At 43.3% G+C, this 17,207-nt stretch overlaps 1 protein-coding gene across 4 annotated transcripts in view; it reads right to left on the reverse strand.

The window, feature by feature from the left end:
* Positions 1 to 1,339: 1,339 nt before the first annotated feature.
* The window catches only part of LOC108710079 (cGMP-dependent 3',5'-cyclic phosphodiesterase), a 313,782-nt gene continuing 297,914 nt past the window's right edge, over positions 1,340 to 17,207 (reverse strand). For all 4 annotated transcript variants that reach the window (XM_041584657.1, XM_041584656.1, XM_041584655.1 and 1 more), the window contains 12 exons: positions 17,118 to 17,195; positions 14,598 to 14,720; positions 12,816 to 12,886; positions 10,060 to 10,182; positions 9,494 to 9,581; positions 9,328 to 9,375; positions 8,219 to 8,293; positions 7,386 to 7,485; positions 7,023 to 7,135; positions 6,676 to 6,714; positions 6,465 to 6,571; positions 1,340 to 5,015 (listed from right to left, as the gene is read on the reverse strand). In XM_041584657.1, coding sequence (XP_041440591.1) covers positions 4,793 to 5,015; positions 6,465 to 6,571; positions 6,676 to 6,714; positions 7,023 to 7,135; positions 7,386 to 7,485; positions 8,219 to 8,293; positions 9,328 to 9,375; positions 9,494 to 9,581; positions 10,060 to 10,182; positions 12,816 to 12,886; positions 14,598 to 14,720; positions 17,118 to 17,195 — 1,188 coding nt within the window. In that variant the 3' untranslated portion in view covers positions 1,340 to 4,792. The remainder of the gene's footprint in view (positions 5,016 to 6,464; positions 6,572 to 6,675; positions 6,715 to 7,022; positions 7,136 to 7,385; positions 7,486 to 8,218; positions 8,294 to 9,327; positions 9,376 to 9,493; positions 9,582 to 10,059; positions 10,183 to 12,815; positions 12,887 to 14,597; positions 14,721 to 17,117; positions 17,196 to 17,207) is intronic.

Consider the following 17,207-nt stretch of genomic DNA (forward strand, 5'->3'; position numbering starts at 1 on the left):
ATCTGTCCTCAGCCTGCATCCTCCAAACCCCACAATTCCCTGCACATGTGATTTCAATAAGGAAAGGAACATCCCAGTGCAATGCATTGTGGGTTATGTAGTTCCTGCATGCTGTCTGTAAGTACAATGTGTAACATCAGTGTTTAGTCCCTCCTTCCCTGCCAGGATTTCAAATGATGCAGAAAGAGAAGAACTGTTAAACAGCTGGATTTCAGCATAGAAAATGCCATTTATTTATACTTTTTAAGAAACCGGTGACTGTGATGGGGATATTAGGGGTTTCTGGGTTATGTGGCCTCTTTATAAAATTTTGGTTTGGACGTCGGAGTTCCCCTTTAGTTCATAAAATGGCAATTTTCTATTAAGGATCACCCAACGGCACATACTACTAAAAAGTATATTATTGTGAAAATAGTTAATTGATATGAAGCCGGGATTTACATATGAGCTGTTTCATTCAATATAATTATGTAGACGCCTACATTGTTTTGGGGGTGTATCTTTCCTTTTAATTCTGTCATGATCAAACCTCCTTTAGCCATGGGGAATTCTTTTGGGGTGATATACAACATTACAGACATATTAGTCCAACTCACAACTGAGCTCAGTGTCAAGATGGGGCTGGTGGTCCTCACTCTCCATTGTCTCAGTTGTTTCCTCTTTAGCATCAGACGGGACATCTTCTTCTTCTCCACTCCTCCACACAGACATCTTCTTCTTCTCCACTCCTCCCCACAGACATCTTCTTCTCCACTCCTCCCCACAGACATCTTCTTCTCCACTCCTCCACACAGACATCTTCTTCTCCACTCCTCCCCACAGACATCTTCTTCTCCACTTCTCATCTCAAGGACAATATCCCCTATGTGCTCGTTGCCCACATGTTCATTAAGAGACAGTCTACCTCTCTCAGGTCTCACATCAGCTGTTTCTATTGGGATCTACTGACTGAATGACATGAGTCTTCTAAAATTACCTGGGGTGCCCAACATAGCTCTACACAGAAACATCATTGGGCCCATAAACTCCGGGAACAATACATTTTCCATGAATATATACTGCACCTTCTTATCAGTCCCATGGGTCTCCCTACAGTTCCAAGTCCCTCCAGAGGAAGAGCCACTACCCTAAGGTCTATGAAACTCCCCACTTGCAAAAAAAGAGACGTCCATAGCAACGAAGAGAAGAATTCTCCTTTTATCCAGTGGCACAAAGGGTAAATTATTCCCAGTGTTTGTAACATTCCTGGCGACTGTGGAACCTTCTCAGGACTAGAATGATGGAGGTACTCACTAATTCTCAGTGTATGAAGGTACAAAATGAGTCAAAGTTCCACAGAAACATTTGGTATCTTTATATAGATATATCAGTGGTAGAAAGACTGTACATATGGAACAACAGAGTGCTAAAGAACACAGGCACATATAGACTCAAACGTCACTCCCTTCCAACTTCTCTTTGTGCAATTGCTTCATTTGTCCTTTCACTGAGAGCAGAAAACAAAAACAAATGGGTAGAATTGGCTATGGCACCCCCCATTGTGTTTATAATTGCACTGGGAAAGGGTTCACACAGTTATCATGGCATTACTTGCCTCTTGTTTTTAATGTAAAACAGGAGCAAAAAGGAGAATTTGTTTATGTTGGACTGGGACACCACAGGGTCATTGTTCATGTTCTGTCTCTGCAGTACCTGGGTTTGGTCCAGCAGAAGACTGGATATTTATCAACTTGTCTACTGTAAGATCTCTGTGTTTCTGCAATGATTTCAGTGGTCTCCAATTGGTACCGTAGCCTAAACCTCTAGTTCAGTTGGTTTCAGTTCAAGGCTTAGCTCACAACTAGGCTACAAACACGTGGACACAGCAAAAATGTTCACTATAAGTCTAACTCTGACCTTCAAGATGGGCTTCCAGAAGTATCTAGTAGAGTAGTTAGCCATTCTATCCTAATTGAGCTTCTGTGCCTCTCTCTCTTGGTGAAGTCCATTTGCTGCAGCCCTCGTAGACAGTAGAGAATGGTACAGCCACTAAGACATTGGTTACAAAACTGGTGGGTTGGCTTAACTTTAAGTACTGTAGGGGGAACTGATCCTACAGACTAGAAGGGTTATAACACATGGACTGTGTTCATCATCCGGCACCGCTGCCTCCAGTTGACATCTTGAGTCTTGGTGCTTGTCAGCCCAAAATCACTTGGAAACTCCAATAACCCTAGAGATGTCACAGGCCTGCTAATCTGTCAGTGTGAGAGGTTTGGCATTGATACATCAGTCATTGACAATAATATCACTATTTACAATAAATATTTCTGTTCCAACGCCCCAGAGCTCAGCAGCTTTTATATCAGTATAAAAATAAGTCATTACATAACTTTGCAGCGGTTCCTCCAGTTACAGAATTTAGTAGCATTCACAGGACTAAAGCCAGGCACAAGGAGAGGCCACAATGCTGTAGGTTGAAACAAGCCTTCCTCTGAACCAACAATGTTCAGCCTACAGCAACGTGCCTCTGCTTGTGGCAAGAAAGACCTCCCTTCTTCTGTCTTCTTCATGGCCATGACGAAATGCAATGAGAAACTAAAACCCCTAAAGAATTTGGCTAGAAATTACCCAAGGGGCTTATTGTACCAGCCCAGAAACCCAGAAGTCCACTCTACTCCTCAAACGTTGGCCCACGTGTTCACTGGGTCTTTGTATGGACCTGCCGTTGACATGATTGAGATTGTTGATGGCCATCAAGCATAAACTAAATAGAAAGGCCTCCTTTTAATGATATATACCCCTGGGTGTTTTCCCCTTGATGTTCCATTATTTTGGGGTTACCAGGCTACAGTTGATATTATTAGAAGTTGTATTTGAGTTTAATGTCTATTCCTAGCAGTGCATTTTAATTCAAAGGATCATGAATTCATTCATGCCACCAGAGATGCCTACATGGTTTGAGTGCACCAATATACCACTTTTCTGAAACGCCCCTAGAACAGACCACAGCTCACTAAGTATGTGCGGTGACACAAACACCAGTCAAAGGACCAACTTGAGAAGTGCGGATCTTCATTTATACGACTTCTGTACCCCTGGGTTGGACTCACTCACTTGGTACTTAATTACTCAAGAAGAACAGACACATGGGCAGTGCCTGAAAGGGCAGTTTGGGAGAGAACTGTGGGGTTCTTAATGCAACCCAAAATGTTAACTAAGAAGTAGCCCTTCATACAATCGTACAGTGTGTATGTATGTGGCTCAGAACACCTTCAACAGCCAAAAATAAATTTAGAGAATACTTTGAGAGTCACACGTTGAAGATTCACTTATCTCTAGACAAGTGTGGACCTCTCTGTAGGACCATGTGGAGGCCTCCAGCTACAGCCAGTGGTTCAGTTCAAGATACAAAAAGATATAGTGGTCAACTAGATTATGGGCCACATGTTCCAGAAGAATTCAATCTGGAGATATTCCATGAATCTGTTGCCTCAACAATGAATGTGTCCTCTTTTAACAAATGACATGGAAATTACCACATTGGCCAAAAAAATATGTAGAGTAACTAGTGGCTACTCATTGGCAACTGGGAGAGGAGGGGCTCTTTTTTTTCGCCCCAACCAAAAATGTCTGTTAAAGGGACCCACAACCAGTAAATACCTGTGGCATGAGAATGTGGGTAATACTAACACCCCTAAACAAACAGTTGCCTTGAATTGATGGCATAAAACGAACCCTGCATTGGGTAGTTTAGTTTAACTATGGTCAATTTAGGGCTGACCACTGCCTGTTACAGTTAAATAAATAACGCCCTCAGGCAGTTCACAACTGAAAGTCCGATAACACTCTCTGGAGAACAGAACAAGTGTTGGACCTGAGCTGTGAAACACAGAGGGTGTATTTGAGGAAAGTTAGGTGTCAGTAAAGCGCAACAAACATTCATAATAAGCTAAATAGTGACCCCCTGCATTGCATTTAAATACAATTTCATGAACTGAATACCTCTCTGAGGATGCTGGGAGTTTTATCTGTATGTCGCCATCCCTGAGCTGAGTGTGTGCCCAGTTAAACATGTATGTGGCCAACTCCACTGAACTCTCTACAAGTCCAACGCTCCTCATATTCAGTTAGCTTCCATGAAGTTAAAATGTGCTTTGGTTCTCCAGCTGGCATAACAGAGAGGGGGTCCCTAAAAAATGGAGGTGGCATAGGAGAGAAGCAAGTATAGGTGAGAGGGAAATGGGAAAGCTTCTGTTGGGCCACAGGTATCAGTAATAAGGTGCCAAGACGTGGGGTCAGTAACATTCTGTACATTTTTGGTTAATTGGCCAAACAGGGAGAAGAGATTCCGAAATCCCACCATTAGAACTTTCTCAGGGGTGAAGAAGATATATCAGTGCTTTGGCGTGGGGGAGGGGGAGTTTGGAGGGGGGGCAGTAGTAGATTACAATAGAGAAGGTAGATGATCGTGTTGGGTGGGGTAGTAGCAAAAACCATTAATGCTTCCCCAAACTGGCAACCCACCAAGGTCCCTCATGGGCAGCCAATCCCATCCTAGTTTAGAGAATTCACAAAAAGTCTGAACCTATTAAAATGTCCCATTCCCGAAAGTTCTGTCCGTGAAACAATTTTTTTTGAGGCAAGAAGAGTTTCTTCAGTCAGGATCATTCTGATTGGCCAGAGGCCATTGTGGCTTTGTGCAGCTCACAGGAGGCAAGTTCGAGACCTGGGCACTCGGCCGCTCTTCACACTGAGGCTATAAAGACTTGTGTAAGAAAATGAGGGTGAAATGGTCTCACTGTCCCACCCATTAGTCGCCCATAACAGATTCCTTAGACTCCACACAACCGTTCATATTCAGTTCATCGAGCAAACCCTCCTGTATGTCATATTCCTCCTCCAAGAAGTCCAGGGAGTTGTTGCTGGGCAACCCCCTAATAGTAAATTTGTGAGAGACGCGTGTCCACTTTTCTCTGTTGACCGCCACCCTCTCGTACAACTCGGCAGATTTCGGGAAGAGATCCTTGAGCAAACTGATAAGACGGAAGAGACAATGTGTTAATCTCAATGGATCTTAAGCATAAAAGCTGTGTAGGGTCTTTTAGCCTTGGGCCTACAGGGCACATTTATCATTGGCAGGTGCCCATTAAAATGCCACCCACCTGCACTTCACTATATGAGCACCCAACAGAGATGTGCTGGATACACCTAGCTTGACATGTGAGGCACAAGGCAACCAATAAGAAGCCTCGAGTGGATGTGAGGCCATCACCTGAATACAAGCTTGGTCAGTACTGTACCTCAGTCTTGATTTAAGGTGGCCATACACGATAAAAAACACTCGTTTGGCAAAGTTGCCAAACAAGCTGATCTTGCCCTGAAATGCCCACCAATGGCAGGGCGATATCGGGTTAATCAGAATGTTTGGCCCTAGGGCCAAACCATCGAATTATACGAAGGAAGGAAATGTGCACCAATGGGTCATCAACTAGCCGATGTGGTCCTCGATAGCATGACAAATCAAACCTTCCCGATCAATATCTGCCCAATTTTTGGCCTTATATCTATCGGGGAGGCCTGTCAGAAGCTCCACACACGGGCAAACAAACTGCCAAATCAGTCTAAAGGACTCGTATCGGCAGCTTTAATCTGCCCTTGTATGGCCACCCTTAGAGTGCCTCTCAACAGGCTGCAACCCCCATGTGTAGTGCGTAAAGTTCCAAACACAAATATGTAACCCAGAGAGCAACACACGACTTATAGCATCATAGTGAATTTATTGCAGGAATGTCTGGCACAACATTTGCACCGGAGGAATTTTATTAGGCCACAACATGTTGCACCAGAGGAAGGCTATTAGGCCACAACATGTTGCACCAGAGGAAGGCTATTAGGCCACAACATGTTGCCCTGAGGAAGGCTATTAGGCTACAATATGTTGCCCAGAAGAAGGCTATTAGGCTACAATATGTTGCACCAGAAGAAGGCTATTAGGCTACAATATGTTGCACCAGAAGAAGGCTATTAGGCTACAATATGTTGCCCAGAAGAAGGCTATTAGGCTACAATATGTTGCCCAGAAGAAGGCTATTAGGCTACAATATGTTGCACCAGAAGAAGGCTATTAGGCTACAATATGTTGCCCAGAAGAAGGCTATTAGGCTACAATATGTTGCACCAGAAGAAGGCTATTAGGCTACAATATGTTGCACCAGAAGAAGGCTATTAGGCTACAACATGTCACCCTGAGGAAGGCTATTAGGCAACAACATGTTGCACCTGAGGAAGGCTATTAGGTTGTTGTGCCAGACATTCCTGCAATAAATACACTATGATGCTATAAGACATGTGGTGCTCTCCGGGTTACATTTTTCTCTATTTGAATATGAGGTCAGTGATTCACAGAAAGAGAGTCTGCACATAATGCAAGATAGGCTTCACAAGTGACTGCAGCCAAAGCTTTAGGAGAAGTTGTGACTCACTTGTATATGGGCATGGCAATGTGCTCCATGAAGCTGATCTGGAGTTCAGGGATGTAAGCCTTCTCTCTGTCCATCATCTCAACCGGTCTGTTTCCCATTGCTTTCTCCTGCACGACAACAAGGTAAAGCATCACACTCCACTCACACTCACACTCACCCCAACATACTGGAAAGCCAGAGCCCGAAAGTTCCCAAAGTTCTGGCTACTCACCAGGTCTCCCTGAGAGAAGAATTCCTTGTAGATCAGTTCCTGCAGTAAAAAGAGGGTTCAAATGACACCTATTCGGCTGGACATGATTCTGAGCAGAGAAGCACCTCTTAAACTGTGGGGGGACCCCGAGACTCTGCCATGTATGAGATATTGCTGCTCTATGTGAAACAATATGGCAGCTTCTACTGTATGTGCAGCCCCACTATGTACAGAGCATCAGATTGTAGTGCGCCAGACTGTGCTGAAATCTCTGCACCCCACATTAGGTGTACCCCCTCCCCAATATTCCCCTTTTTATAGGAACTCAAGGGGAACACACTGTGTCTGGGCAGCCAATACAAACTCACCGCTATCTTCCTGGTGGTCGTCCAGCCCTTGGTTTGGTCGGAGAGGTCACTGGAGGTCATTAGGAGGCAGATCAGGAGATAGTGGTGATGTTTATTTTGGGGATCAAACCCGTCTGCAAATGAAATCCCAGCAATAAGATCATTCCTATCCCCTTAAAGTCATATGGGATGTTTTGCCGCCCCTGTGAAATTTTTTCCCATGCAGTCGACAACATATAAGAAAACCCCTTGCGACTACTTTTTTTGACTTTTATGGGCAGAGCCAACTCTCAGGGGTAAAACATAATGGTGTCACTCTCAGCTTTCATGTTCTATATGATTCCATTTCATTGGTCCATTCATGGGCAGAAGGTGGGGCTTTACCTTGGGACATCTTTGTGAGCTCTTTGAAGATCCGTAAGTGATGTGCAAGGTCGGTGGCCAAGATAATGTCTCTCATCAGATCCAGCATCCTCTGGTAATCCTGGGGGGGCAACAACCACTCATTCAGTCTCCCTGTACCACCTGAGTGACAGCAGCTCAGCCAATGAGCAGAGAGAGAAATGCATGTAGAAATAAACTTATGGTCACCCAAACTAGCAGCCTAGATGGGATGGGAGAGAGTCTATGCCTGGGCAAGAGGCGGGACTAGAGTAATAAAATCATGGCTTGGTGCTGAAGTCTGTGACTCAAGCAGTGGGTGGGACTAGGACACACTGATGGCAGCTTAGAGGGGGGAAGTACAGGGAGTCTATAATTGAAGCAGGGGGTGGGACTACAACACTTACAGTGGGAGGGGCAGGTATGTTTGTAACTCACAGTGGGTGGGACTAATAAGATCTAATGGCCGCCTACAGGGGGAGATGAAGTAAACGTTACCAGCTAGTTAATAAAGGACAATGGAGTGGTGATTCATGTAGAAAGATGAAGAAGTTGGATTCACTTTCCTGTATTAAATAGAAATGAAATACAAACTGGGGCAGGAGCACTGGGTACTGTAAGTAATGAAATCTACAGGGAACACATTTCCATTGATATTGAACTAAGTGGGTCAATATCTCCTTAATAAACACAGAGCGGCCCAGGGGGGTCTGTAATATTCTTTTCAAATGAGAAATAGGAAAGTATTGTCAGGTCCCGTAGGGCCGGCGTTTAACCCTGTTGTAGGACCTTGTTAATAAGTCAGTCTGCCCTCGGGCGCCTATTAATGGACTCACCTTTCTGGAGAAATGTTCTAGGATGTTACAGCCGTGGGAATTCAGGATGGCGATGGCCTGAGCAAAATGATGTCTCTTTGGGAGGCGAGAGAACAGAAATGATTGAACAGATAATGAGCCGACTCATTTACACTGACTGTTATTCATTATTCATTGGCTTCTCCTTTATTAAATCACTGAATATTCTATGCACATAAGTTCAGTCTATGGACTTGTGTTTAGTAAAGTAATATTCCTGCCCCATTCCCAGCACAGTGACCCCTACAATTCTAAATTCAAACTTTAAGGGTTACAAGCCCCGCCCCAGATCCCGCCCACTCAGACATCAGCATTAAAAAGGTAACCCCCTTACATACACAAGTTATAAAAAGCTTTCGGGGACCAGGGCCCCCCTATAAGTTAAAAAGAAATTGGGCCCCAAAGAACATTTTTTTTAAAAAAAACCATTGGTGCCAGGGCCTCCCTTACAAGTAAAAAAAAAAATTTAGGCCGCAAAAAATATTTTTTTTAAAAAAACATTGGTGCCAGGACCCCACTTACAAGTAAAAAAAAAAATTGGGGCCCCAAAGAACATTTTTTAAAAAATGTAATATTGGTGGCAGGGGCCTATAGAGAATTAAAATAATACATAATAATACATTGGTGGCAAGGGGATTAAAAAAAACTAAAAAACACACATTGGTGTTCGGTAGAATTGAACTCGTGGCTTCAGGACTTCAACTTCACCTCCTTTCGTGACTTTGGGTCTTTTCGCCGCTTCAGGACTTCGGAACTTTCGTCATTTCCGTATTTCTGAAGTTCGGGACTTCGGAAGGAGACGGCACGGCTTTGGCGCTGTCAAGGGGGGCCTGGTTCTTTTATAAAATTCAGCACTGCCGGGCCCTCCTTCAGGCCCGGTACACTTGTACCCCCTGTGCCCCCCTGATGGTGGCCCTGAAGGCACCCACCATCCTAAAAAACAGATCTGCCCTACTGGAATTCTCTCTCTATACTGTTGCACATCAGAAGGTATGTAACCACCTTGACAACCAATCCCTTGTAGACCCAAAACAGAAGTACAGTGAATTGGGGTCACACTTTATACATTAGTTCAGCTAAAGACTTCTTACCTCCATGACAGACCCTTCAGAGCTGTATAAAGCTGCCAATACTGATTTCTGAAAGGAAAAAGACAGGCGTCTATCAGTTGGGAGATCATCCCTGGGAAACATGGTGGAATATTCTGAAACCATTGGAAGGTCCATCATCATCATCATCATCACAGAAACAACTTACGGAGGCGACTTGGAAGGAATTGTTGGTTCCTCTGTGATCCAAATCATGACACAAACAGGAGACAAACAATGCAAAGATTTCAATGTACCTGGAAGGAGATAGACATATGAGATCAGTAATAGCAAACAAAATGCTCTAAAGATCCACCAGGAGAAAGAAACTTCAGACAGAAGGACAATCATCTCATGAGATTATTATTAAAAACAAAGAGCCTTGAACTACAAAGATACTTTGAGGTGCAAATACTTGTTTGGAGGAGCCTCCTGCTACTTGTATGTTCCAATTAGTGTTCTAATAAAATGTCCCAATGTTATAATGTCACCATATCAATAAGTTCTCTACTGGTCTAATGAAAGTCCCATTAACAAGTGTTCCAATTAATAGTCTAATGTCCCAAGGAGACTTCTTCTCCTCTAAGGAATCTTCTCCTATTCTTATGAGTGTCCCGCTCTTGCCATGACCCTTTCACTATATTTCAGTGGAATAAATGAATGTCCAGCTGAATTCTATTGGTCAATGTTCCAGTAGACTAGTGAGTGTTGGGTATGAAAGAGACTACAACTCACTCCAGGTAATTCCCGAGCTCCAGGTTCTTGTGGAGGAGGTAACAGAAGTGGGAGACGGAGAAGGCATGCATCCAGTTATGGTAAGGGGGGTCTCTGTATCCTTTCTTCACCATAAGGCAAAACCTGCAGAAATACAGCAAATACTATACCAAATACCTTCTATAAAATGTGGAGGAGAGAGGCAGGAATTTGTAGCCCTGGGCTCAAACGGGTATAAAACTATCAAAGTTCTTACATAAACTGTCTTCAAGAGGTCATTGGGGAAGGCAGAACATTTAACTAACTGGGATACTGACAGTTGTGTTGTATAATGTTCCAATGACCAATAGGAACTGTCAGATACTACTGGTTTAGGGCTGTTAGAATAATGACATTTAATCTACAGATTTTGGCTACTGGACTCTATAAAAAAAAGTAGTTAGTCAGACCCCCTTACAGAGGCTCAAGAGACATGGAGAAGTCCCACACTATCATGAGCCGCAGCAAGAGGTTTCACAGAGACAAAGCAGTCTCATCTGTCAGCTGCTCTACACAAGCAGTCTCTTCTGTCAGCTGCTCTACACAAGCAGTCTCTTCTGTCAGCTGCTCTATACAAGTAGTCTCATCTGTCAGCTGCTCTATACAAGCAGTCTCATCTGGCAGCTGCTCTACACAAGCAGTCTTATCTGTCAGCTGCTCTACACAAGCAGTCTCTTCTGTCAGCTGCTCTACACAAGCAGTCTCTTCTGTCAGCTGCTCTATACAAGCAGTCTCATCTGTCAGCTGCTCTACACAAGCAGTCTCATCTGCCAGCTGCTCTACACAAGCAGTCTCTTCTGTCAGCTGCTCTACACAAGCAGTCTCTTCTGTCAGCTGCTCTACACAAGCAGTCTTATCTGTCAGCTGCTCTACACAAGCAGTCTCTTCTGTCAGCTGCTCTACACAAGCAGTCTCATCTGTCAGCTGCTCTACACAAGCAGTCTCTTCTGTCAGCTGCTCTACACAAGCAGTCTCTTCTGTCAGCTGCTCTATACAAGTAGTCTCATCTGTCAGCTGCTCTATACAAGCAGTCTCATCTGTCAGCTGCTCTACACAAGCAGTCTCTTCTGTCAGCTGCTCTACACAAGCAGTCTCTTCTGTCAGTTGCTCTATACAAGCAGTCTCATCTGCCAGCTGCTCTACACAAGCAGTCTCTTCTGTCAGCTGCTCTATACAAGCAGTCTCATCTGTCAGCTGCTCTACACAAGCAGTCTCATCTGCCAGCTGCTCTACACAAGCAGTCTCTTCTGTCAGCTGCTCTACACAAGCAGTCTCTTCTGTCAGCTGCTCTACACAAGCAGTCTCATCTGTCAGCTGCTCTACACAAGCAGTCTCATCTGTCAGCTGCTCTACACAAGCAGTCTCTTCTGTCAGCTGCTCTACACAAGCAGTCTCATCTGTCAGCTGCTCTACACAAGCAGTCTCATCTGTCAGCTGCTCTACACAAGCAGTCTCATCTGTCAGCTGCTCTACACAAGCAGTCTCTTCTGTCAGCTGCTCTACACAAGCAGTCTCATCTGTCAGCTGCTCTACACAAGCAGTCTCATCTGTCAGCTGCTCTACACAAGCAGTCTCTTCTGTCAGCTGCTCTACACAAGCAGTCTCATCTGTCAGCTGCTCCACACAAGCAGTCTTATCTGTCAGCTGCTCTACACAAGCAGTCTCTTCTGTCAGCTGCTCTACACAAGCAGTCTCATCTGTCAGCTGCTCTACACAAGCAGTCTCTTCTGTCAGCTGCTCTACACAAGCAGTCTCTTCTGTCAGCTGCTCTACACAAGCAGTCTCATCTGTCAGCTGCTCTACACAAGCAGTCTCTTCTGTCAGCTGCTCTATACAAGCAGTCTCATCTGTCAGCTGCTCTACACAAGCAGTCTCATCTGTCAGCTGCTCTACACAAGCAGTCTCATCTGCCAGCTGCTCTACACAAGCAGTCTCTTCTGTCAGCTGCTCTACACAAGCAGTCTCTTCTGTCAGCTGCTCTACACAAGCAGTCTCATCTGTCAGCTGCTCTACACACGCAGTCTCTTCTGTCAGCTGCTCTACACAAGCAGTCTCATCTGTCAGCTGCTCTACACAAGCAGTCTCATCTGTCAGCTGCTCTACACAAGCAGTCTCATCTGTCAGCTGCTCTACACAAGCAGTCTCATCTGTCAGCTGCTCTACACAAGCAGTCTCTTCTGTCAGCTGCTCTACACAAGCAGTCTCTTCTGTCAGCTGCTCTACACAAGCAGTCTCTTCTGTCAGCTGCTCTACACAAGCAGTCTCATGTCAGCTGCCCACCAGTCAGTCCCACCACGCTATGCACTCTCACAGAGACAGAGACAACCCATGTACCATGACACAACATGCAGTCACCCACACTCTACTGGTACAAAGGGAACACACAACAAACTGTCATAGGCCATCAACTGCCATATCAGCAGTGAGTAGACCCAGACATTCTCCTACCACTTGGTCCATTGGCCATAAGTAGGATTCACATGACACTTTAGAGTTCCTGTTGGAAGCAGACAACTTCACCTTTGCTTCTTGGGGAGTCCAGAGTAAAGAACATGTGTCAGAATAAGAATAATGAGGCAGTGGATATACCCCACTAAATACATGGAGCAAGGAGCCCTCCAGATGCACCATACTCCATTGTTACTTTTTAGAATGGACTATAATAAAGAACTGACAGTCAGCAATGGGGCGACCACTTTCCTATTTCCTTGAGCAAAACAAGAGCAGGTCATACGCACCTAATAAGAGTTGTGCGATCAATCTTGTAGTTGTTGACAAAGCCCATGTCTTCACACATACTTAATACACACTGAGAATAGAAGAAAACATATTGGGGGGGGGTGTTATTTGCAGGTAGAGCAGTGATCAAAAGGCAACCTGGAAATTCCATCGATTCTGATGTTTATAAGATCACATGAGACTCCTTTCTTGAAACAATATAATGATCATTTAGCCTGAATTGCAGGTGATGAGGTTGTGTGTGTGTCCAGGCTTCTATAATCCCCCCCAGTTACTCACCTTTCTGTTTGTAACTCAACTGGCAAATGTGTTACACCCAAGTGTCCGTGATCACAAAAGCTCTAGAAAATCCCATTGTAACTCGGCTCAGTATTACTGTACAGCACTTGGCTCAATATTATTATTCCTACAGCCTTCTCATTAGTAGGGATGGGCGAATTTGACGCGTTTCGTTTCGCCAAAAATTCGCAGCCAGCGAAATGTCGTAGACGCCCATTTAAGTCTATGGGCATCAAAAAACTTTGTTGCGCGGCGAAATTGTTTTGATGCGCGTCTTTTTTTTTTACGCACGCCACCATACAAGTCTAAGGTCGTCATTTTTTTGGCGAAACGAGGTGAAAAAATTCGCCCATCCCTACTCATTAGATACAGAGTGAATGACTAAGCAAAGGTGTGAGGGTCCTGCACCTGGAGCATCATGGACATTCCCTGAACATTCTGTCTCCTTAAAGGGGTTTTTCTACATTTAAATTAACTGTCAGTATGATGTAGAGAGGGATATTCTGAGTCAATTTGTCATTGGTTTTACTTTTTTATTATTTGTGGTTTTTGACTTATTTCGCTTTTTACTCAGCAGCTCTCCAGTTGACAATTTCATCAGTCTGGTTGCTATGGTCTGAATTCCCCTAGCAACCATGCATTTATTTGAATAAGAGACTGAATTTGAATAGAGAGATCTGATTAATGAGTAACAAAAAGCAGCAATAACAATACATTTGTAGCCTTACAGAGTATTTGTTTTTTAGATGGGGTCAGAGACCCTCATTTGAAAGCTGAAAACAGTCAGAAGAAGAAGCCAAATAATTAGAAAAAAAATTAAAAATGAAATAATGAAGACCAACTGAAAAGTGGCCATTTTATCACATAGTTATCTTAAAGGTGAGGCACCACTTTAATGTTGTCTCAAACTTTACTTAAGTAAACTATTAAAATAAGTAAATGTAAAATTGATGAGGGGTCTATTCTAAGCGCTTTTGTAATTTACATTCATTATTTATTTTGTTTTAATTCCAAGATATTAAGGGATACATGTGCTGTTAATATGAATGAATTTTGTTACAACAGCGCCACCTGCTGGTCAGTTTCCCACCAGTCTGACCAGCAAGTAGTCAAGGAAGTTGTCAGGAGAAAGAAAGAGGCTGATGTTCTTCTGCTTAGGAAAGATGTGAGAAAGGTTTCTAATTTTATTCCTAAGCAGAAGAACATCAGCCTCTTTCTTTCTCCTGACAACTTCCTTGACTACTTGCTGGTCAGACTGGTGGGAAACTGACCAGCAGGTGGCGCTGTTGTAACAAAATTCATTCATATTAACAGCACATGTATCCCTTAATATCTTGGAACGAAAAAAGAATAAATAATGAATGTAAATTACAAAAGCGCTTAGAATAGACCCCCTCATCAATTTTACATTTACTTATATACTTACTTTATACAGGACTATGTGGTAGAAAAGAGTGACAAGTTGTGACGTGTGTGTGAGGGCAATTGCTTTCATTACTCACCATTATAGTATCATCTTCAGGGAGGGATCTGGGGGTGTAGGTAAAGCTGGAGAAGTCGGGGTCGATCTGAGACACTAGAGTGATGCCATTGCTCTGCAGCTTCTTGGTTTCATCTTCACAAACCTAAGAACAACATTAGGTCAATATCCACTAAACACAGCTAAGCGTCTCTTATTCTAATCAACAATCACCCCAATTAGATTTAACATGGCCAATCTCCAGAGGTGCAGTGGATCCGAGCATTCTCTCTCCAGCCAAGCTGAGGCTTTTTTGTTGAGCTTCAACTGCAACTCCCAGCATCCTCTGTTCTGCTGGTAAATAACTGGAATGCCCATGGGAGTCATGTTATGGCTCTTGTTGAAGCTTTGCTTGGAGCTATGGGCCGACACAATATCACACAGAATTGTATTGCTCAGAGGCCCCATTATATTTGCAGGCGTGGGGCTTTTCTTTTAATTAACTACAGAATGGATAATGTCTTCTCACTTATATAAAGACAGGATATTATTTATTGGGGAATCAAAGCTTTTCATATCCTAGAGAATTAGAATTTATCTTCATTCCAAAGGCCCCGCTAATTAAATTCCAATCTGAAGCTGTTTATTGTAGATCAGCCTGTGATTAAGTGTCCTAGTGACACGAAACGCATCAGGCAAGAGATGATTATATAAATAAAGTGTCCATTTTTTATCTACAAACTTTGGTCTGATCAATACGTGAGTTACCAGTGTGTCCGGCACCTACATTTACGCTTTGTATACGGATTGTCCTCTCCCCTGAGCTGAGGGCCTGGAGCATCTGGGCCACGTTTCTACTTTGGTGAGTGATTTTACAAGATTGATGTCGTCTTATCCTTAAAATATTTTTGGTCCAGACTATTGTAGATCAGACCTTGTCTCTCTCTCAGATATGGACGTCTCACTGTCTAAATGGAATCCCAGCAGAGAGAGTGTATATTCATTTATGTGAATAAGCAGAGAGATAATACAGTGGGAAGAAGGCAACGTCCCTTTAGTAACACATAAAGACTGTTAATAAGGAAGGAAAGTCACCCTCTATTTGATGATTCTCAGGAGACTTCCCAAGTCGGGGAAAAGCTTTGGAGGGGGCAATGGTCCTGACTGATAAAAGAGGCTTTGAGGAAGAAGATAGTTTAGAGGAAGAAGATAGTTTAGAGGAAGAGAAAAACTGCAGTTCCTGTAGAAGCAGTGAGTTGCCCTGGAGGTTTGGGGGAGCGCAGGAATTCTGAGACAGAGGAAAGTGATGAAGAGGATGGTCTGATAGGAAGAGGGGAGTTGCTGAGGAAGAAAGTGGTAACTAAGGAATCAGTGATGGTTTAAGGGAGTGGAGGAAATAAAAAATGAAAGTTTCCCGGGTAGAGGAGAATTTCTAAGTAGAGACAAGAAGACACTGAGGAATCCTTTAGGAAGATCATAGTTGGGGAAGCTGCTGAAATGCTGTTGGCCAAGACACAGTAAGGAATGGTGCCCTGTAGAGTTTCATTTAACAACCGTGCATGTTGGGTTGTGGCTTTTGGGGTGGACAAGGATCATTGGTGTCTACAATAACGAGGGAGATGTAGGGTTTCTTCAAACAGAATCAACAAAAGATGTCTGCTTATGTAAAGCTCCCCATAGACGCGACGATTCTTTTTGCCGAACGACCGATTTTAGTGAAGTCCAACCAATCCTTCCAAATTATCGTGCGGTTAGTGGTATTCGAACGATCGTACATCTTATGATTTTTCGGCCGACATCTGTCGGGAAATTGATCGGCCAGGTCAAAAAATCTTTGTGGGTCCCAGTGCAATGTATCTATGTTTGCAGGGCCAAGCAGCTCCCCTTTGTTTTCCTGGTAAATTGGTCTTTTTAGTTGATGGTCAATTCGTACGATCGTTCTGAGAAGATTGTGGTCTCACGATCAGGATCTGATCTTTTAAAAATCTCAACATCTATGGCCAGCTTTAGAGAACATACAATGGTACAAAAATACAAGTTGCAGAAGTTTATAGAGACCGGAGTTGACAAGAGGTCCGAGAGGTGGAGATCCAGTTTCTGAACTTCTGCAACTTTCATGGCAAATATTATATTTATTTTATTCTACATTGTTTTGTTTTACTTCATCTATTTTTTACTGCACATATTTATCTTTCACCATTTTGGCACACATTTATCGTTAGCAAGGCACAAAGCTAATTTTATATTTTGTATTCACCTAATTGTGTTGTTTGTAACGTTTTTATTTGGATGTGTTAAGTATATGTGATTCCTATTGGTTAAGGCGTTGTATGATGTAACCTTTTCTATCCAATAGACACATGTCCTAATAAACAATTTTTAATTTTTAGAATTGCCTTTGCTACATTATTTATTATTAGTAGGCCTCCGTGGCATTGTTATATGTCATGAGGTTTCTTTAGTTACCCAACTTATTGACCATCAACGCTACTCTAGACAAAATAAACAAATTCCCTTATTGAATTGGGGTGCAGGTAGATTCAAGCCCAATAATAATCGTTACCTTCATGTGATACATCATCATTTCATTCGCCAAGTGACTCCGGAACTGAGCCTCTCGTACTTGCTTGTACAACAGCGACTGGGAGAAAGG

Source organism: Xenopus laevis, chromosome 2S, assembly GCF_017654675.1.
Source record: "Xenopus laevis strain J_2021 chromosome 2S, Xenopus_laevis_v10.1, whole genome shotgun sequence".
In the NCBI taxonomy this organism is placed as follows: domain Eukaryota; kingdom Metazoa; phylum Chordata; class Amphibia; order Anura; family Pipidae; genus Xenopus; species Xenopus laevis.